Source organism: Lagopus leucura, unplaced genomic scaffold, assembly GCF_019238085.1.
Source record: "Lagopus leucura isolate 7727_CA_CO unplaced genomic scaffold, USGS_WTPT01 Super-Scaffold_100008, whole genome shotgun sequence".
Taxonomy (NCBI): domain Eukaryota; kingdom Metazoa; phylum Chordata; class Aves; order Galliformes; family Phasianidae; genus Lagopus; species Lagopus leucura.
The window spans coordinates 28,587,077-28,610,627 of NW_024962265.1; the positions used below are offsets into that span (position 1 = coordinate 28,587,077).

General features: G+C 36.0%; 1 protein-coding gene across 4 annotated transcripts in view; it reads right to left on the reverse strand.

Moving 5' to 3' along the window:
- ADAMTS20 (ADAM metallopeptidase with thrombospondin type 1 motif 20) overlaps window positions 1-23,551 on the reverse strand; it is an 84,089-nt gene that overhangs the window by 40,024 nt on the left and 20,514 nt on the right. For 3 of the 4 annotated variants that reach the window (XM_042872377.1, XM_042872376.1, XM_042872379.1), the window contains exons 5-16: window positions 17,558-17,641; window positions 16,940-17,064; window positions 16,060-16,100; window positions 15,656-15,761; window positions 14,496-14,642; window positions 14,036-14,177; window positions 12,579-12,683; window positions 6,389-6,534; window positions 5,632-5,813; window positions 5,371-5,507; window positions 4,136-4,253; window positions 788-883 (exon numbers count right to left, since the gene is read on the reverse strand). In XM_042872377.1, the coding sequence (XP_042728311.1) occupies window positions 788-883; window positions 4,136-4,253; window positions 5,371-5,507; window positions 5,632-5,813; window positions 6,389-6,534; window positions 12,579-12,683; window positions 14,036-14,177; window positions 14,496-14,642; window positions 15,656-15,761; window positions 16,060-16,100; window positions 16,940-17,064; window positions 17,558-17,641 (1,429 nt within the window). The remainder of the gene's footprint in view (window positions 1-787; window positions 884-4,135; window positions 4,254-5,370; window positions 5,508-5,631; window positions 5,814-6,388; window positions 6,535-12,578; window positions 12,684-14,035; window positions 14,178-14,495; window positions 14,643-15,655; window positions 15,762-16,059; window positions 16,101-16,939; window positions 17,065-17,557; window positions 17,642-23,551) is intronic. The other variant, XM_042872378.1, reaches the window with a different exon arrangement.

Here is a 23,551-nt window from a genome sequence, read left to right on the forward strand (position 1 = left end):
TAATTCTAAAATAAGAAAAAGGGAATTATTATGCATTCAGAATAATAATAATATTGTATATAATAATATTGTAATAGCAAAGATGAATAGCAAAGTAAACATTAATAAAACAATGGAAAAAGGGAGAAAGAAACTATGCATCAATATACTATTCTCAGGCACTTCAGAGATAACATAATAATAATAATAATAATTATAAAATATAAATATAAAATATAAAATATATAATTATTAATATTAATTATATAATATATTATTATAAAATATAAATATAAAATAAAACAACCAAGATCTTTGGTATCATTCACTTGTGATTTCTCTGTTTCTATCACATACTCACAAATTCATAAATAAATTTATCAAAATATTATCTTTACACTCAGACATGACAGAAAAATAGAAAAAGCATGAGAAGTCTGGTAAGCTTGCTGACTGCTTCATTTCTAAATATGTTTTCAATATTTATAAACTCAAATGCTCTTTAGCTGGCTCATGATGGTTTAATTATCATGGCCACAACAAACTCAAAAATTGACAAAATCATACAGTATCACGCTATAACTTGTCTTCTCTGACAAGTGAGACATTCAGGAATCAGAAACCTACCATCATCTCATTATTATTAAAATTAACACCTACCCAGAGAGTCAGGCAAGTGGTGATACAATGTAATTACATATTTGCTCTACAGACTTTATTGAGCTTCTGACAACATGTGTCTAGAGCAGACTTCTGACATGAGCACGAAAACTATCATCTGTCAGTGTTGTACGCTGGAGGTCCTTACCAAGGTAGTTGTCATCTTCTGGTTTCCCTGAGTAGCTGTGCTGCCGAATATCAATGTTTGTTGCTCCTTTGGGAATCTGTACTACAACATTGTAACCTGCAATGTAATTTTTCACAAATTACCACAGATAAAAATACTCAGATGCTGGCAGATACGAGCATACGTTTAACTACTTTTACTCAACAAACTCTATCGTGCACAAGCAACCATTACTTCTGAATACCCTCATGTTTTCAGGATGGAAATATGAGTATCTTCATGTATCTTTTTTCTTTAAGTCAGTTGAATTTTTATTTTCATAACTGAAAAGACAGCTAAAATTCATTCCTGTGTTCAGAAATGTGAATTCTATTCTTTAACAATAACACGAGTTCACCTAGAGAGCAGTCGCATATATCACATGGGACTCAGGAAACATGGTGGTCTATCACAATTTAGACACAAAACTTTCATACATGCCTAAATGAATCACTTAAATTACTTCCATTCTCTGTACAACTGAGTTAGGCTTTCCCTATCTTACAAAAGTACTGCATTGCAGCACTCTGAAGAACAAGTCCTAAATACTCAAATAGTGCAGTGTTATAATAGACGTAGATGTACCAGACAAACGAGCTATGTCAGATCCACATTCTGCTACTACAAGCGTTATCATGCTGAGCATCCTCTAGAATAAAAATGCTTCACAAATGAGTCACTGTTTCCTATAATATCTCCAATCAGTATTACGGTATCCTTGTCTCCAGGTAACAAAATCAGATCTGTACTGATCTACTTTTCAGATCTGTTGCTCTGTACTTAAGTACAGGCTAAAAAAAAACCCAAAAACAGTAGTTTCTCACAGATCACAGATGCCAATTACAGATTCAGAAGGATCACTGTGACTAAGAACAACTGAATATGGCAAACATGGGAAAGAATAAACAAAAACATGCAATCTGAAGCATTAATATAATCTTTGCTAACTTTGCCACTTGTTTTGCTGTGTTTAAAAGTCTTGCCTGTATTGAACTTTAGTTAGTTAACTCACTTCCATGGGAGGCAAATTAAATGGGTATAGTCTTTAAGTTTCTAGTCTTTAAGTTTCTTAATTCACTAACTTCCCAGTACTTTTAACCTAATAAAACTATAAAACTTAAAAGGAACGTTTAAACTAATCACAGGTGCAAAACTACCAGATGGGGGCAGCACTGCAACTGCATGATTTGCTATCTGCTCTGGATAAAAAGAGCCTTTAGTCTCTGTTCTAGTACTGTTGGGAAGAAAAACAAAAAACACACAAAAAAGGCCCTCATCTCTCACAGTGAAAACCTAGAATACAGAAGACAAAATATGGGAGGAAACTACAAATAAAATTGCCTGGCCTTGTCAAGTATAAAAAGGATGCTAGATCACATCATAAGGCAGTGAGAAGGAAAGTTTTCCAGGAAATCCTCAGAATCTCTAGTCTACTGCAATTATAACCAGCATAACAATTATGCTTACACAATTAGACGACCATTTTCTGAACTGAGAGTTTAGCAAATAAGCATTTCATTACAGTGAATTTCTTCAGATTGTTTCACTGTCATTTAAACACTTAATGACAACATAATGACTGTCCTCATAACTGTATGAATACAAGCACGTACCACAAGCTGCTCTTGCCTAGTTCCTCAGTAAAATGGCTTGTGACAGTATGGAATGGCACTAGTCACAGATTAAAGAAAAAGACCAAGTATACAGACTTTGGCAAGCTTATCTAAGGAAATAACAAAGAGGAAGGCCACAAAGATGATCAGAGGGCTGGAGCACCTGCTCTGCGAAGAAAAGATGAGAGATTCAGGCTTGTTCAGCTTGGAGAAGAAAAGACTCCAAGGAGATCTCATTGCAGCCCTCCAGTACTTGAGGGGAACTTACAAGCAGGAGGGAGACTGACCTTTAACATAGTCTGATAATGACAGGACAAGGGAAACGGCTTTAAACTAAGTGGGAAGATTTAGGTTAGATGTTAGGAAGAAATTCTTTAATCAGAGAGTGGTGAGGCACTGCAACAAGCTGCCCAGAGGAGCTGTGGATCCCACTCCCATCAGAAGTGTTCAATGCCAGGTTGGATGGGGCCCCGGGCAGTCTGATCTGGTGAGTGGCAACCCTGCTCATGGTAGGAGTGCTGAAACTAGACAAATCCCTTCCAATCCAAGCAAGTCTATTTGATTCTGAGAATTGACAACATTCTGTCTTATCTATAGCAACAAGTTGGGAAACTTGTTTTATTGCAGTCTGCATAATTAATGTAGTCACCTTGCTTCCCAGTGTAAATATGAGCTCCTATATAAATTATTTCTTCAGAACACGTAGCACTACAGTAAATCAGTTAAAGCATCTAGGAAAGCAAAATGACACAGTAACTTTCAAGTCAGACTACCTTATGTCGTGGATTGTAAAAATAAAAAAAACTACATACTATGAGCTTCCATTTTTCCTAATTTACTTTTTAATATAAAAACGATAGGTTTCTTTTTTGAAATGATGCATTTTGTAAAAAAAAAAAAAAAAAAAGTGCACAAAATGAAAATTTTACTACTTTGTGGAATTAATTCCAGTTAGAAGGAAGTAAGTCTGAGATGACACAAAGCTGATAAACAACATAGTGACAATCTCTACCATAGTTGAATGAATGGTAGCTTTAGTATACTATTTTATTTGTATCAAATGTATTTCTGACATAATTCGTGTGATACTTGTAGTGATGGAAAACAAAAAATTACATTCTTCTTCTTTAGTGTTTTGACCAAATATTCAGAATCCAGTCTCTAATAAAATTAGTTGTTTGTGTCTTCTTCCAGCATCTCCGGATAGACACAAGAAAAGTTATGTTTATAGAGAAGGAGTGGTTGTATCCCACCTTTAAGCTTTCTGATACTTTTTGCATGGCACAAGGCCTCTGCCTGGAAAAAATAAATAAATCCAGCGGGATGCTAAATATGCTTTCCCTGCTGACCAGTAACTCCTTTGTCCACTGAAGATCCTATTTGGCAGCTCTCCAGGTGTCATTTTCACTTTGCCTGTGGTCTCTTTCAACCACTGAAACCACACAAAGAGGCCTTTTGGAATTTGATATGAAACCAGAGATTACTTATGTTTTTTGCTCTAAATATTGAACTGGTTTTTTTTTCCACCATAGTGCAGATGGGTCACTGTGTCACAGTGCTTTACTTTTCATCCTTGAAAAGGCACACGAGTGAAAACTGGAGATATTTTTTGTTAGCAGAGGCCAAAAAGAACATACACTGAAATCCCATTTCCTCAAACATACAATTTCTAAACCACACTGAAATGTACATTAAGATTTTAAAAATACAAACATACCATAACGAGCACGGTTGAAAGTACCTGCAAGTGTCTTACATGAAGAGTTATCACCACCACAGATTCCACATTTGTCTCTCCTTGCCTTGGAATTCAAAACATGATCACAGCCTGCTTGCTACAAAAAATATAATGTTGTATCACTCAGCCCAGTGGAAAACAGTGAAAACACACAATGCTAGTTTCCCGCTCCCCAAAAACATTTTCATTTACTGTATATATCTAATCTTCCTTGGCAGTTCATGAAAAGCCTTCTTACATTTTAGTATACAGTATAGTTCTGGATTATACATTCTTAGTACAACAAATTCACTCAATATACCAAGAACTGTACAAAGCTACCTAGAAGTATTTAAAGATTTTGTATAAAAATATCAACATGGTATGTAAACTAAGGTGTATTTACATAAAGTCTTGGAATTCTAAAATGGGTATGTACACGTGCATGAATATCAATTATATGCAAGTCTGTCATGACTGCAAAACGAGAAAGAGAATACATGTAGACTGGCACAGAAACACTTCTCATTTATAAATATTTACTTACACTTCTTTTTTTTTTCCCCCTACAGTCATAAACAGGACTGCTCTGTGGCATTTCCTCTTTCATTCTGATATACGGCCAAATAAAAAACTACATTTTCTCCTCACTCTGAATTTAGCCAGTTTCACTGAAATCAGCAAATCTACTTAGGATAGACAAAAAGGTCTTGAACTTGAACAAACTGAATAATATATCAGTTTGTTATTTTTTAACAAAATCTGGTGGGCATTTCCATAACTTCTATTCAGCACGTTTAAATGACTCCTTTCCTGGGTCTGTTCATCCTCGCTTTGCAGTCAAGTCATAAATGCGTAATCTATCTACCCTTGCATTTTCTGACTTCTTCACTTCTTTGATAGCAGAAATATGATAGCAATAAATACACAGCATGACTCTTTCCTCCCTTTACACCAATTTCAGATCAGTTTCCCTCTGCTCTCTTGGACAATAACAACACATCAGGCTTAATGAGGAAAGACTGTGGGTGTTCAGATTCAGCTGTATGTGCTTTGCTTAATTGCCTCAATTTCCAGATCTTAATTTGGTAGGGATTAAAATCAACTTAAGTAAATTCAAAACATCTGGTTTTACATATTTTCAATAATGGTTATTTCAGTGTATATTTATTCAATATCTATTCTACAAGCTGTTAAAACTGATTTTAATAATTAGTAAGTTTAGATTTAAATACCCTGCATAAGCCTTGAACACAAAGGTCATTGGTTTCTGCTCCACAGGGAGTACCATCAGCAACTCTGTCCTTCAGCTGATAGTAGGAAGTTGTTCCAGAAACTCGGCAAAAAAGTTTACAGCGATCTTTCATTGAAACTGGAAAGAAAATCCAACAGGTTTCTTGTCTGTTTTATTACTTTTAAAGTAATCAATGTTAAAGTGATTACTGTTAAACAAACATTTGTATTTTATTAATTGAAAAAAAAATGTCGTTACTTACTACCACTGTATTTTGGAAGCCAGCGAACAGCAGATGTAAGACCATTGATGTTAAAATGTTTGCCATCAAACTCAGAGCACTGTTGCTCCCGGAAATCTTTTTTGCCCTTTGGACATGAATCAGTATTACAGGAACGAAATTTCATCCTGCGGCCAACACAGTACTTTCCTCCATTTCTTGGTCTGATAAAAACAGATAAATGTACAATGTTGTCCCTTGTTTTCTAAAATTCCTTTTTTCCAGGAAAATTTTCACAGAAGCAGTATCTCCTCTGTAATTTTAAATTACATTTCCTAACTTGTAAATCCTGTTATACAATACTTCCATACTAGCAGGTTCTTGGAAAGGAAAAATAATCAACAGCATATTGGTAGCATCAGCTACTACAGACTGACAGAGACCTATTTAATCAAGATCTAGTCTACTGTCTCTTACTCATCAGGGAAAACAAAATAACCTGGGGTGATATCCTTCTGATAATATCAAGATGGCATTACTTCCTAAGAAAAGCCAATAGCCATAATTGCAGTTCTTGTTCTGTAGAAGATAAGGGTAAAGTTCTCTCTGATTTTTGTTACAGAGAACGAAACCCACATAGATTATGCAGTCAATGGAAGTTTCTTACTATAATGTAAATTTTTATTGGTGTTTAGAACGAATTCACAAAACTAAAATATCTTCATCTTTTTTTTAACTAAACCATTATGTCATAATTCCTTTACTCTGCTCTGATGAAGGAGAACAACAGAAAACATACTCTGGTCTGTTACAGAGCCTGGTGGTGCTCTTGATTCCACCTCCACAAGTTCTTGAACATGAGCTATAAGGTCCCCACGGTCCCCACTCTCCATCTACAGGACGCGTCTCCATTTCCCTGCTCACACAAATTCCATGGCGGCAGTGCTGTGCAGTTGACAAACAAAAAAAGATTTCTAAGTTAAGCAAAAGGTTACAATATATATTAGGCACAGAAGGAAGAAAATTGACTGCAGCCATCCTCTGAAGCATCGAAGACTGCCCACAACTGACCACAAAAGAGCAGACTGGATGAACTACACAGAGACAGTGCTCATAGACAAATGAGAAAATTCCATACTTCAGATGACTGACTGCAAACTCAGGATTAGACTGATGATCTAATTTGTTGTCAGAAGGGGTTCTCACAGCCACATTGACAGTAGTATACTCCATCATTCCCTGCAGTACATATATGGATCAGTCACGAGAATCATCTGAACAGATCATATCAACTCAACTGCTTGTTATTTATGAAGCTTAGGATTTGCATTTTCACTCTCTGTGGCACAGAGCAGCTTGGTATTATCCCACAGTCTTAAAGGTTTTGGTCCAACTAAACTCTCTACCACAGAAAAATAATTCAAGGATTCACAGAAAATAAAACAACCCAAGAATTCCAACCCTTTCAGTAATTGATTTAAATGTTGCATATAGTTTCTCAAGAGTTATTCTAACATGAGCATTTTTTCTGTCTATTCTTTGGGATTGACTCCTAGAGCTAGGAGGAGGTGATCTTTGAATACTAAGCAGCTTTCTTTGGCCTCTCTTCCTTCTGGGGCCTTATCCCACAGTATACTACCAAGCAGATCCTTGAAGAGGTCAAAATCTGCTCACCTGAAATCCATGGCTGTGAACAGCTATTCAGCCTCCTCTGTACCTTCAGGTTCTTGAACTCTACCACCTCATGGTCACCAGAGCCAAAACTGCCTTCCCATTTACAACAAGGCCTTCACTGTTAGTATAAGGTCCAGCAGAGTACATCTCCTTTTTGGCTCCTTAATCACTTGGAGAACAAAGTTATCAAAGCATGCCAGCAACCTCTGAGATCACTTGTGCCCTGCTGTGCTGTCCTACCAACAGATAACAAGGTAGCTGAAGTTCCCCATGAGGACCAGGGCCTTGTTCTCCAAACAGGACTTCATTAAGGAATCAGGTTCTCCATTATGAATTATGCCCAAACTCTTAATCCAATTTGGTAGTAAAATTTCTGCCTGTACGGCCCTTGGTCATGCTGACTCTCGAGCACTGTCTATGTATTTCAAGCCCCGAAAGTCTTGTGATGTGATCAATCAGGATGATTAAAAGCTCAAAGCAAGCACAGAATCAAAGCCAGATCTATCTTGCCATTTAAATGTTTCAGCAAACTGGCCAGATCACTCACTTGATGCTAAGACTAACACTGTAACTCAACCAGTTAAATAATGGCATTGTTATCTGCATATCACCACAGTGCTTACTGTCAGTTTTTATTACTTCTACTTTTTTCCCAGATGCCTTTAGGATTCCTTTGTCCCTCAACTTTCTAGTACCTCTAGGAGGTAAACCAACTAACATAAAAGATACAAATGCAGTTTATGAAAGTCGAAGGTAAACATGAGGAAACAGAGAGATCTTGCATATCCAAGAACTGTCATTAACATATTCTGAAATATCTTTTTACAACTATAGGCTGAGTATTCTACATCTCGCATCAAAAACCTATAACGCATCCAAACATCCAAATATGACATTAGGATCTTGCGTTTAAGTTCTTCTTCCTTCCACAAAAACATTCACAGCAGCTTGAAGGGAGAACTCAGGAAAAGAGAGTTGTAAAATGAAATTTTATACCCACAACAGCATTGTTCTGATCTATAAAAATGCAAAGCACATGTTCACATCTGGGATTTTAATAGCTTCAATTCAACATTCAACAATTCAACAAACTTGTCTCAGCTATTATTCTATTGCTGCATTCCTACAGAAGCAACATGATGGAGTCACAGTCAAAAACTCAGGCACCAGACGCATTCCAGATGTTCCTTAATGCTTGCTTGAATCAAACCCAAACCCGACCCAAATCCACATGCAGTTATTACATCTTCAGAGATGAGAAGGAGGTTCAAAGTTTGGGATCAATGGATCTACAGGTACCCAGATTCGTATTTCTTAACTACCTACTTAGAACAAGCACTTTGACTTCTAAGTATGGATTAAATAGTGATTTGATAAACTGATTTCAAGTACTTCCAATATATCTTACAACTTACTGTACTTGCTAAGTGTCCTGGAAAGCAAGTTTGAAAGAAATTATTAAAGTGTTAATTGTCAGGCTGTGCTAAACTTAACTGAATCAAGAGTAACAGATAAGTGTACAAGAACATGCCATACAGTGATTCTAGTTACACATACTCATCATATAACCCAATGAGCAAGAACTAGGTAAGAACATCTGCTCAGATGAATGTAAAAGTTCAAAAATCTCTAAACTACTGTTTCTGGCTGTATTTATCTTTTTGGAGTGTTCCCATTTATCACCTTGAAATAAATGTTTTAATGTAAATCTCTCTGTGTCATCTGCTGCAAACGAATCTATGGAAACCTGCTGCTGCACTTTAGATTTATGTCTGATGTGCTTCTTCCTACAATACATGTACATCTTACAGCCTTGTTGTGTCTGCTTTCTGAGAAAAGGTCAAGTATGGAATCAGGCAAACCAGACCACGTCAAGAAGTGAGGACTAGACCATAGAATAACAATGAAAACAGAGTGGTTAGTAAAATGAACATGTAATGCAGAAAAAATTGAATTGCAAGTACCTGAAGTTGTACCTACAGCATCTCAAGTCTTTGTAGTACTGGTTCTCAGAGAAGTCTGCATCTATTACTCAGATGATATCAACTATTTTAAAACATATTCTAATAACACACAATTTTAATCATTTTTTTCCAACATTTTCACATTTCCAACATTTATTTCCTTGTGAAAAATCTAAATACTTTATTTCCCCCTAGTAATACTTCCACAGAAAACCCTCAGTTTTTCTGAAATCACATCTAATCAGAAAAATATTTCATTAAAATCCCCGTTTATAGGAAAAATTTGACCCTTAAAAAAATTTTACTCTGTTTTTACAGCTCAAAAGATCTTCCACTGCTTCCCAGACAGCTAGACAGCTAAAATCTAATCACCTTTATTAAAGTCCATCTGAATTTTTCATACTTATTTTCCATATACACATACACAATGAATCATTCTTTAGGATACATAACCCACATTTATTGCACTCATGAGGAAGTCAAACAATACAATGATTTTAAAGGAAATAGAAACCACCAACAACAGAACAGCAAATATACCTCAGAATTAGAAGCTGGCACTTTGCTTGCTGATCAAAATAATCTCTTCTTGGTCTGAATTCACATATTTAAGTGTCCTTCTCCTTATGTTACCAAGGGCTCAGGACAAAAATCTAAATTCATTCTACAGCTATTATGGGCATTTATAAAGACACAAACCCCACATACCATCTATATCGGCACTGAATAAAGGTAATAAACTTTCTCTCACTCATAAATACTGGGCACGTTTTTTCCAAGAGCACCAAAGCTTGTATTGTGCAGATTCCTTCTTGTTAGTAAAAAGGTTTTTCCAAATCACTCTGAAATTTGTTCTTTAACTGTTACACAAATAGCAAACTACTATTATGAACAGGAACAGTGGGTCAGAAGACTTCCTTAGATGAAGAGATCTTCATGAAAGAGGTGGCTGCTAAATCAGTTCCACTGTATCTAGGACATCAAAAACTTTGGGTCAGAATCAAATATCTACTGGCTATCCTCCTAAGAGGAGGTAGGTTGAAAACCATGGAATTGTGGAATAACTTTAGTGGAAGGGACCCATCAGGATCACTGAGTCCAACTCCTGGCTTCACACAGGACCACCCAAAATCAAAGCCCATGTCTGAAAGAGCTGTCCAGATGCTCCTTGAACTCCAGCAGCTCAGTGCCTCCCCCACTGCTCTGGGCAGCCTGTTCTAGGCCCGACCACTCTTTGGCGAAGAATCTTTCCTTAACTCTCAACCCGACCCTCCTCTGACACAGCTCCACACCGTTCCCTCTGGGCCTTTTTACTGCCAACAGAGAACAGAGTTCAGCACCACTAAAACTGCAAATGCCTCAAATACAATTTTTTGAATTCATCACAACAAAAGAGTTGCAAGCACAAATATATTTACTGTGCTAGCATATACTAGTTACATTAACTCATCATCATGGCTTATTCCCACTAAAATCAAAAGAAAAGGAGCTGTGCCTTACACAAGAAGGCATGACTATTTGTCAGATTAATGGCTGCTCTTTCTTGCATCTTTTCAGATGTAACAACTGTAATTAGCTTTTCACTTCCTAGAGAAAACTGTTTGGTTTCACTGCAATAATTGCATAAGGTAGGCCTTTGAATTCTTGTATAAAAGAATTGCTCTGCTGTTGGCAAATTTGAGTCAATTGAATTAAGGTTACATATAAAGTTTATACAAATTATGAACTTCCTTTCTGATCAATGACTGACTGAAATATCTGTTAATGTTGTATCACCAGGTAGATATAATCAAGTAAAGCTTCCTTCGCAACCTTCAAATATCTTTTCCTAATTTTGCAAGAGGAAAAGAAGCCATTTGTAAGACACTGTTTACCCATTAAACTGTTATTCTTTAAGGCAGTATTTTGAAACTCCTCATTACTTATGTATTGTGAAATACAAAAATAAAAGAAAAAAGGCAATCTTCGAAGGTAAAAAGTTATTGGGGGAAATTTAGTAATAACATAATAATATTATTATATATAAAGTAGTAAGCATATTCCATATGGAAATCAAACCAGACTTTTTTGAAGCTATTAAACTATTAAAAGATAAAAATATAAGTTTTCCCACAGCCCTTGAAGCTGGCCAAGCACACTACTACTTAAAGCACCTTAGCATAACAAACCTGCCAAACATAAGATAATCTTATCACTGTCATATTTGAGCGTGTCAAAATCTCTGAAATACTTATTTTTGCAGTCAGCTGATGGGTGAGAAAATATTTCTGTTGGCTAGTGGTGAACTGAGACACGGAGAAGCCAAAGATTAGATTAGCAAAGAACTCAAGTGTTTTGCTTCTTCTCACGTCTCTAGCTACATGCAAATCCAACGCTAAAATCCTCACATCTTCAATATTAACACTGACTTCAACTAACATCCATTCATACTTCTGTGTCCATCAAGATATTTTAAGTGCTTTGCGCGAGGTATTTTAAGTGCTGTAGGTTATGTACTCAGAGGATGCAGATCAAAATCTCCAGTCAAAAAAAAAAAAAAAATCTGCCAGATGAGGAAACTGAGCTGCCTTCTCATTCTCTAAACAGTTAATGAAATAAAGCAACATTTCAAGGTTCAAGAAGTCCAGTTTCCACTTTTTCCGTTTCACATTAAAAAAAAATGTAATCCATACCTCATATAGGTAGGGTGTAAGTGAAAGTTCTGTTTCTCAGCCCTGTACAAATCCATGTTGAATTATATTACAGTAGGCAAGAGAGACAATGAGTGTGAGTTACATGTGGTTAAGGTACTTGCTGGAATAGATGAAGAGCTACTGATAGATACTTTCACATTTTGTCTGAAACAGATAGAATACACAAATATTTTCTGAAGCCAGGAGTCTGATTGAAAGATTTTTTTCTGATGAACTGTACTCCTGTACTTTATTCACTCACACTTAATTAGTTCTAGGTCAGTAAAACAGCCTCAATAAGAGAAACTAGGGAATACGCTTTGGAGGTGCTTGCTTTGCAGGAAATTCATCTTTGTTGCACTACTACAAACAAGTTTTTTGAATTATCTGAAGTTTTCAAACAGAAGAGAAGATGGCAACTTCCACCTGAGGTCTTCTGCCTACTTCTTACCAATATGACACCTGTAAACTATTACTCTTATTTTGAACAGACAACCTACATTATCTATGTCATAACGATATAAGACTAAAAGAAACTCTTCAGGTTAAGTCAGGTAGGTACTTCTTAAGCAATCATTACACTGCAGGAGTAGTACTGTCACACAGAAAACACTGGTCTTTCTTATCTACATCAATGACCTTGCCACATACAAGCTCTGAGAAACAAATGAAGGCTTACCATTCCCACACCGCAAACTGTTCCATCAGCCAAAGGCATGTGCTGAGTCCGACATCCCTTGTGAACTCCCTCTGTGCTCGTGCACCATAAACGTTTGCATTGTTTCTAAACAGAAAAAAAGATTACCTTTGTTGTACTTGTACACTACTTTAGACATCTATTGAGATATTTGCATTGTTTTTCTCATACCATATGGGTTTAATTTTTGCTATTATTTGCTATTATTTTGCACAGATAACTCCTCCCTCACCCCTCCAAAAAAAAAAAAAAAAAAAAAAAAGATTTTGCCTAACACTGGGCAGAAACATGGAATGGTTGAAATAGATCTTATTAGAAATGATAAATTACTTTAGATTTTATAATTCAATAGATAATTTAATAAGAAGGCATGTAGGAGATTATGGTTAATATTATGCAATAGAGTTGGAGCATAATACTCAGATAAAGACACTAACTGGAACTATTCTGAAAACACGCTGACTAGAAACTTAAGAAAAAAACCTTCTTTTCAAGTTATTAAAGAGATTCTTGATGGACAAATAAACTTTATGGATTAAAAACGTCTCAAAGCAGCCTTCAGTAACCCATCTTCAGGTCTTTGAATTCCTCTTCACTTTTCTATAATATTCCCATAAAGACTGACTCCTTTTATACAGTAGTTTACCACACCAATAGTTTCACTTAATACATTTTGAACATGATCTTAAATTCTCTCCTCTAAACAGTTCCAACAAGCTGTGTAATACAAGTATAGGTATTTGACAACTTGCTCCAAAATCATCTTGACATCTTGACAGTAATGAATGAGGTCATAATGCTATATTTATTATTATATCTTGCATTCCCACATGGGCCACACTGTGTTTTGAAATATTTCTATATTTACCCACTTTTATGTACGTTATTTTCTTTCCAGACACAAATTTTGCTTTAAAGAATATTTGATTAGTTATATGAAATGTACACTCCAAAAGGCAGAGGAATATTTGACAAAGTAAAAGAAATCTGCAATTTGGATCAAACATGTGGGAAAAGTATAAGAATTAATATATTAAAGTTATAAATTCGTAAAACCAGTCAAAGCAGATAAGAAATTTGCTAATGCAATATGGTGGCTAAAATGTGAAAACATTTATTAAAAATGTTGAAATCATTCTTTTTTTCATGCAGTAAGTTTTAATTTACTCAACTTGGATCTTTTAAAGGAATTATATTTACACTCACAGATGTACAAATCAAAATTAATTCATCCTGATTTTAATCCTATGTATTTCTATTAAACAGAGCAGCAAGGCTTTCCACTGAACTCTTTCCCCTTTTAAGAATAGAATCTAAACTTTGACGTACTTCAAGATAAAATTCTTACAACAATGGACTGGCTGAGATTTCATTTTTAGGCCTACATCTCAGTAATTTTTAGTACCTATAAAGCAGGAGTCTGTGCATTGTTCACTCACCAGATAGGGACACACTTGCGACCCAAGGCCAAACATAAGCTCACACTGTTTATTGACATCATACATTAATCCAGGCAGCTGAGAAGAAAGACCATAAATTCTTCCACTCGGTTTATCTAGGAGGCATTCACCATAACCAGTGCTGTTGTGAAAACAGGAACAACACATGAATTAATTACTGTTCTGACCTATTAAGATCATACTGAAGAGCTCTTCTATAACCAATGCCCCGATATTTTTAAATAGTCTTAGTTTTACATTTTGATTATCACTTTACTGAAGTCATGGAACTACTCATCCTCCAAAGGGTTACATATCTGTAATTTCTGGGGGATTTAGGCCCTCCAAGTCAGTGGTTAAAACCAAAAACAATATTAAAGTGGCATTTAAACAATAATTTTAACCCTTTTCTGAATGACACGAAATTGAAAAAAAAAGTATGCATTATACTGATACTTACTCAAGAAATTCAGTGATATATTTTTGACTGCATTTTGACCAGGTCCATGGACTTGTATGGTAATTCAAAGTTGGAGCCATAACATGGTATTGATGCTTAATTCCAGCTTCTTTACATTTAAAGCTGTCATCATGTGGCACATTAAATCTAAGAAGCAAAACAAACAAACTCCGAAAAAAATTCAGCTATAGTTAATGGAAATACTTCTGTTGTAACAGCAAAAGCCCCAGATGTAAGTCTGAATATACCTTAGAACTGCAATGGAACTCACATTTTATGACTATCTGACATTATGGCAATCACACTGAATACATAAGAATTTTACAGCTGTGTAATTCTTTCACTCACCAGCAAAAATCCCAGTGTTTTGGAAGTATGGCATTTTAAATTAACAACCCATCTACTGAACTGAATATTCAAGACTGCCCCAATATTCAGCTTATAATTTTTAGTATACGATAACTACAGAGCCCATCAACATCATTTTATGCAACAAATATTTTACCGTATTTTATAACTCAGTTTAAGTAACATGATAAATGGCATGTATCTAAATGAACTTCCAGGAGAATGAAAACCAACAAGCTAGCTACTGAGCTCTGTAATGCCATTGTTACCTACACTGTGGCATGCCTCATGGAGCTAGAGTATAGCATCTTTCTGCCATCACTGATGAGGTATGCTTCATAAAATAAAATGCTGTCATCTCCTCTTATTTTTCTGTGTAAAGTATTTCTCTTTGTTACTCTATTGTTTTCTGAAAGGATCAAACAGAAGGAAGAATATATCTGTGTTATATCACAAGTCTTTTCTTAAACTCCTACCATGGCTAGAATGCAAGTAGTTAACAGGGCTACGTTGAACATCTAAGATACTTGTTCCAGTGTCCCAACCAGCTGATACAATAAAAGGACAAAAGATGGCAGATAAATCCAGTTCCTCCCATCATACCAGTTAGCCAATGGCCAGGTTATAAATCTCATGTTTCTATATCTCTAGGTGGCAGGCAGAGCTGACTCCCTGCAAGAGCCAAAACCACTGACTATTCCAAAAGTACATAGACATTCTACTCACCCTTGGAAAAGTACAACACATCCCTGGAAATTGGTCATATTCAAAAGAAATTTAATAAAATTACCTGCTGGGAAATAGGTACTTACACATGCCCAAGCTCATGTGCTATAGTAAAAGCAGCACTTAATCCATTTTCTTCACTTATAGAGCAGCTGCGTAGTGGGTCACACATTGTACCTAGCTCTGCCAAACCTGGAAAATTGAATTCTTTTACAAAAGCTTAATAGAAGGAGTTTTAACATGAAGGAATGACTCTATAAAGCGAACACTACAGCACATGAATTGAAAAAGCCACGCATAAGCTATGCAACCAGATTTACACAAAACCAACTACCACCCAAGATGACAGTATGTGTGGAACAGCTCTGAAACGATTTCATCTGCCAGTTAAATTTTATATCTATTTTTTTATTTTTTTCATAAATCCTACAGTAAAATCCTCCTACAGATTTTGCTGTAAAATCATACTGATAGAAAAAGCATAACTCACCTAGAGTATCACACTTCTCTCTAGCTCTGCAGATATCTTCCCTTAAAAGAAAAATTACAAGCAAATGAAAAATACTTCCATTAAAAGTATTTCACTGATGCTACATTAGTTACAGCAATAGCAAATCTCAATTCTAAATTTTTAATTTTGCAGTCCATTCTAAGAATTTGCATTCTTGTGAAAGAAGTGATTTACATTCACCAAAGCCCACAGAATTACTTTCTATCTAGCTTGTAAAAACTACAAATTGATAAACTGTTAAGCTGTTTCTCTATGCTGTTAAACTTGATAAGCTGTTTCTTTAACATGTGACTGTAAAATGCTGCTGAAAATGTGCAGATTCCAGCATACATGACATTACCTCAAAAAGTAGAGCAGCTGCAAAATTAATGTAAAATTCAAGGCAAAAATCAAACATTGTTTTAAGCAAAATAATGCGTCCAATTTGAACATGGAGAAAAAATTAAAAGGAACAGGACAGAATATATCTCAATAAATGAGCATCAGAGCTTCCACTGAGATCAGTGTACAGGAAAAATACACAGTATTTAACATTTTCCATTTGTGAGTTTTTGATAGTTCTAATTATGCCTAGCTTATAAGGCACCGATCATCACTTAATTAGCATTGGCTAATTTCTGTACGTACACCACCATGACCCTGTCACATACATGTACAATGGTTAAAGGCGTTAATTCCTTCTAAAAATTTCAGGTCTAAATTTCTAGTGATCACCTGGGGTGAGGGAAGAGTAAGATATTCTTTATTCACTCCAATTAACTACAAACTTTATCAGTGAACATTTAAATATGATGAGGTAAGAAAAAAGTTGAAGCATTTGTCTCACCTAGCCAGCTAATTGTCTCTTTCAATACCATACCTAGTGATAAGAACAGCAGTGTCATGATGAGAAGGGTGAGCATCATCCAAAATATTTTGTGCTTGCTGCCATATACAAAAATTACGAAGAGTGGTAGCTGCATTGAAAGTGATCGTTGGTCCTTCCTAGGGAATATCGAAGAAACAAAAAAACAGTTGTAATGTTCATGCACTTGCACTCGATATTTTGTTATTTGTGGCCTTAATCTTCACAACTATGGAAGGAAGTCAGAAAGATTCCACTGGCACAAATTTGTTTGCAGAATCAGGATCTTAATTTAGCTAAAAATAATCAGTCATGAGAACCCATCTTATTAATCAATGCATCACGTATTAGGTACAGAAAAATAGGGTGGCAAGATAATGATGATAAATAAATATTAAAACATACACCAGAAAAATGCACACTTCTTACAATTAAAAATATTCTGTTAGTGCTGAAAACTCTCAGCAAAAGCCCTCTAAGAAAGTTGCTGTTTCTTCTCTTCTAGAGTAATGTAGATATCGATGGTAATGTAAATATATGGTTAAATAAAAAAAAATAGATGTAAAAGATTTTGAAGTTCGGAATTATAAGGCAAATTCACACGTTTTGAAATTTAAGAAATATTTTTCCTACCTGTTCATTGTGAATTACAATTAACTTTACAATAACTATATTTATAAGATTTCCAATACTTGAATCTTTATAGATTGCTGCAACCTAAAGAGGAAAAAAATCAGATGGTTAGAATATTAAATTCATCTGACAAATCACATTTCATGTTGACACACAAATGAATTATCAGAGAATAACAGGCAGTTATGCAGTAGATGCCTCAGGCATCCATCTCTGCCTTTCTACCCATGGGTTTTGGTAACAAACCCAAAGTAGACGCCTGGTTTTAAACTGTGATTTTACATCAAAATGTCTCGCACTACACACACCACGGTCAGAATTTATCTGATGTTTTCCAGTGCTATTCTCTAAATAATTATCCAGCAATAGTTTTCCTAGATGTTAAAAATGCAGTTATTAAATATCCAACTAGTTATAATTTCATATTATTTCGAAACACTTAGACACGTTAATTAAATTTAATTAGACATGGTTAATTAAATTAGTGGAGTAAATGTATTTAAATGTATTGTAAGACCTGTAGATTATTGGTAAAATATCACCGACAGAAATGTGTCTATGTAATGTCAGCAGAACTATCATAGACACAAGCTGGTTTATGCACATGATTTGAGGAATCAACACCTAAAATATTACAGGATTTCAGAAATCATATGGGAACCAATAAACTTTTGCCTTTGCTTTTAATAGAAACAGGGCAGCACTGAAAATATACCTGACACACCATACAAAGGTTTCTTCCTCATTTGCAAATTTTATTTACATAGCCAACGGGCACTTTATGATGTTGCAGACAGATGGTAAAAACCATGTTTCAATTCCATATACTGAAGTAAACTAAAGCTATTTTTCATAAAGGCAGAAAAAAGTTCATTCAGTCTCAATAACAGCTTCAGACATCTCATCCACATGGATTCCCCTATTTGGCTTAAAGCAGCTATCAATTAAGCCTTATCTAAATGAATGCCGTCCACTAACCACAAAAGCACTGACCTTCCCCCACTCTGGCTTGGACTATGTCTACAAAGCTACAAAAGGAAAGAGAAAAGGAATTGATCAAACTGAATAGTTTTTTTTAGTTTTTTGGTTGGTGTGTGTGTGTATCACATTATATTGACCAACATGATGTCATTACAGGTGCTGCCTCTTTCACACAAGTGTTGACAGAGGGAATGGTGCAGAATTGAGTACTTTTATTTAGTCTACACTTCAACTGGTTCAAACTGCTTGCGAAGACACAGTCCTGTGTGTGAATGCTACGTACCTAAAACCCAGTTATTCTGCTAAAAGCTGGAAATGACAGAGCCCTGGCTCCCCATAATTCATACCATCCTGTTCTTGAAAGTGGATAAGAGTGCAAAACGCAGTACCATCCTTCATTCCTTCATTGACAGACAAGCAAGATATGGAGGACTCAATAGCAGGGAAATAGTCGGAGCTTTGCAATCCATGTGGAAAACATTAACTACCTATTGTCTCCTTCCAAAAGGATTCCATTCTTGGTTACTAACTAGCAAACGTCCAGTTATTCTGAGGAACAACTCTTGAGCGCTTGATGAAGAGTTCAATTAGGAATGGGAACATTCAAAAGACTTTAGTCTTTACAGTGTCTTTACAGCTGTATAGCTCAAGCACTATAAATGTAAATAAGAGAATTTATGCAGACACTGTTTCCTGAATTCGAATGCAGTGAACCAATATTTTACTACTATCAAAGCTACCACAAATTATCAAGCACAGAATGTTTTTTTATGGCAAGAGATCAATTTCAACAAATCGAGAGAGAATATTTCTATATATTAACTCTTCTCAGGAAAGATCACAGTCTAGGCATTGTCCTGAATGAACTGCCCTATTAAAATAACATAACACTGTTACATTCATCTCATGTAACTAACATTATGCTATCTGTCTAGACTCCTTCAATAGTCAGTAAAAAAGAACAGACAAACCAGAATGATCCAGATGCATCCATCTGAAGATACATATTTAGATAAAATGTATTTTCAAACAAAATAGTATGATAAATTACGTTTCTTCAGTCACTTACAATGGATGGAGACTAGATGTCTAGGAGATGTATGAGATTAATTACACCCAACTGTTCCAAGTTTTACTTCTCTTCAGCAAAGAAGAAACAGAAAATTGGTTGATACAGCACTCCAAAATCATGACAAAGAGAAATCTGAGATGAGACCTGCAAGAGTCTTTGGTTTATAATGCCTTCTACAGGGAGAAGATGCCCATGAGAATTCTCCTAACACTTCAGCTGACGTAAGGGCTACCTAAACCATAATCAGACAACTCGTTACAGCACAAACCTACACAGGGTTACACGCATACAATCTTAACAGGAAGATCTTTTACAGAGCAGATAACAAAGCCAGACTACTTCATGTTGAAACATGCATTTCTCTAGAAATAAAATAAATATCTTTCAATTAAATAGACAAATCAATCCAGTTAAGAATGTCTTAGCTTCTGAACACAATGCTCTGAAATTCAGGAAACAGTTATATTTCACTGTCAAGTAAAGTGATGCTGCATACATTGGACAAATACTGGTATAGGATTTGCCCAGTTCTACAAGAGCTTATTCCAGTTAGAACAGTCATAGAGGACTGGAAGGGGGGGGTGTACTAGGTTCAGTTGATAACAAATAATGCCAGAAGCATCCAAAATAGGACTATCATAACCTTCATTGCATCATTACCCTTCAGTTTCATAAAGGCCTCCAGTATTAAAGTATATAAGAAGAAACCCATTTTTAGTCCTGGGTGGCTAGAAGGATTTAGGGAAAGAGTCCAAATTGGAGGCTTCTTAAGATTTAAATGTCACATTTCTTGTTCTTAATCCTTACTGTAGTCAATTCCTTGTGTACAGAAACAGGCTTTTGAGAAATCTGTTACTGTTGTGTAACCTCAACAGATATCAGTTATTTGCAAACAAAATCTGAAAACAGAAGATGGAAAGAACCCAGCATGAAAAGCAGAGTCAGGTTCCTTCCTTTCCCTCTGCTGCCAGTGTCCATGAAGAATGTTTGGGCAAAGCATTTCTTCAGAAGCCATTGGAAATTACTCATATATCAGAGAAGATGCATCAGACTAAGTCCAAGAGAACACACGCCTTGCACATCCGAAGACCGTGTGTAGTAGGATTGTCAACACCATACCTAAGCAACATTCAACATCTAAATACTGTCTACGTCTGACTAGAGCATACAGGAGGTCTGAAATAATGCCAATAGTTCTGACAAGAATCTTATCAGAATCGAAAACATATTTTCTCACATACCAAAAACTGGTAAGGATCTACTGAACCTAAATGCTAACATTACTCTTATTATTTTCATGTTTCAGTCTAAGTATAGACGCTGTCTCATGGGCACTTTCAGGACCTTCAAACATTTACTTATAAATGCTGTTTTAGAAAGATGGAGCAAAAAAGACTGTGCTGGTAATGAGATGCCCCTACCTGTGATGTAAGGTATTTTCTGCAGGCAGGCTGAATACATGCAAAAAGAAAAATCCTGAGTTTAAAATCACAAGCCAATCTTCACCTAGGGAAGCCAACCTTCACCAAGGTTCACCTAGGGAATCATACAGGATAAAATTACCAGCTGAGACTTGAAATGATAGATTAACGCAGAATGCAGAAAACAGCAAAGTTCTCGAATGGGACATTATTTCTTACTTTATCAAAAAAAAGAGGGTAAGTGCTCCCTGCTCTCATATTCTGTGGGCATCTCTTTAAATCCCTCTTTATTGGAAGCATTCATAAAATGGATGATGAAATGGACAGGAATTTGATAGAATACACCATTTATTTGCAACTTCCAGACCCGCTTTCTCCATAGTAACCTAAATTCAGCCTTCACAAAAGGAGATAACGGTCAAGACAAAGGGAAGTAACTTTTGAGAGATTTTTTCATGCTCTTGATACGGGTATCTACACCACAGAACAACAGCTCAGACCAAAACAACGAAGAAAGGAGAAACCAAGAACCATGATGAAGATAGTTATCTTTCAGGAAAAGGATCATTGCTTTTGTTTTCATTAAATTCCCAAAGATTACAAGATGGATCTTGTCGTTACCAGCTGTCATTGTCAGGCTACTGGAAGCAACTTTTCTTGCTGACCCTGTAGTAGCTGTCCATTACATTGAGACTGTGAATCACTGCAAACTGCCACGTTCACAAAAGGGGCTAGAACATGAACAAGTGCATCTAGAGAATGGAAAATGAATGATATACCTAAATATAATTGAATTTCTGCAGTTTTTTTTTTCTCTGAAAATTGCATCGCAAGACTGCTTTTCCTTTTCTGATCTGCTACATAGAACCACCATATCAGGAGAACATATTCATATCACTTAAAAGAAAGTTCATAACAGTTCTTGGCTTGTGTCTAGTGCAGGCTCCAACAATCTCCTGTTTATCACTCTAGTGCTGAAAGGATGCATGATATCTGGGATCTGGAGCATTTCTCCTTCACCTCTTCCATTGTCATATCCTGATTTTGTCATATATTTCATAATACCCCTGAATTTTCTGAAGTCATGAGATAAAGAAGGCATCACAACATTTATTGCTTCTCTGAGAGAAAGTAAGAAAAAGCCGTGTTATTTTTGCAAGTGTTACTCCCAATCTGTTCCATCCACCTTTCCAGTATAAAACTGCTTTATTTGAAGTAACATAGAAATTTCTTATGGAAAGTTGCACAAATACACCTACGTACCTCAGACTGACCACTTTTTCCTACTACTTGTATGTCCTCTCCATTCTAACATTTCCTTGAATTATTCAAGATATTCCAGAGGACTTCCCATTTAAAAGCAAAAAGAACAAACATATCTATTTTAAAGGCTGACTCAGATGTCAAAGCGCTTCCTTTTAGTATCTGAAAGATGATTTAGCGAGGAACAACCACACAGAGGTTTTTCTAGCCTTGAGAGCCTACTAAAAATAAAAAAAAAATTAAAAAATAAAAGATAGGAACATTGTTTGGCAAACATCTCCTATCTCTACAAAAGTTCCATGTGGACCTTTTCTATAACTAAACACAACTGAAGCTTCACCATGGGGACAGATCTTGAACCTGTCTGCTGACATGAACGGTACAGAGACAAATACTAACAAATATCTAATTAACAACAACAAGCTAACTAATAAGAGTAATAAAGAATACTACCAGCAGTCAGCAGTAAAGATGTGAAAGTATATGCTTACTAACATGCTACAAAAATTCCACGTCTGTCTCACTTGATGGACCTCAAGACTCAGAGCACTATGAGGCACTAAGACATTTGAAATACAGGCAGGAGCTGGAAAATTCGTAAGAGCAGTCAGTGTATAAAAAAGGTAGGCTTTTTTTCCTACATCAAGATATTTGTATGTCAAGGTATGCAAGAAATCTAGCTCACAAATTTTTGCTTAAATGATACTCATAGAGCTTATAAGTTTGTAGATACTTATAGAGTCTTGCAGAGAAAGGCTTCAGGGTCCTGGTGGACGGAAGTGAATGGAAGGCTGGACATGAGCCAGCAGTGTGCATGTGTAGCCTGGAAGTGCCAACAGTATCCTGGGCTGCGTTTAAGAGGGATGGCCAGTAGGGAGACAGAGATGACTGTGAGACCCCCATCAAGAGTACTGCACCCAGGCCTGAGCGCAAGAAAGATGGAGAACTGTTGGAGTGGATCCAGAGTCACAAAGAAAATCAGAAGGCTGGAGCACCCCTCCTGCAATGCAAGGCTAAGACAGCTGGACTTCTTCAGCCTAGAGAAGGCTTCAGGGAGACCACATTGCAGGCCCCCAGTACTTTGAAGCAGCTTTTATATAGGAGGGAGACAGACTTCTTCTCGTGGTCTGATAGTGGCAGAATTAGGTGGAACAGCTTTAAACTAAAAGAGGAAAGATTTAGAGTAGATGTTAATGGGGAAGTTAGAGAGTGGTGAGGTACTGGAACAGGTTGCCCAGAGAAGCTGTGGATACTCCA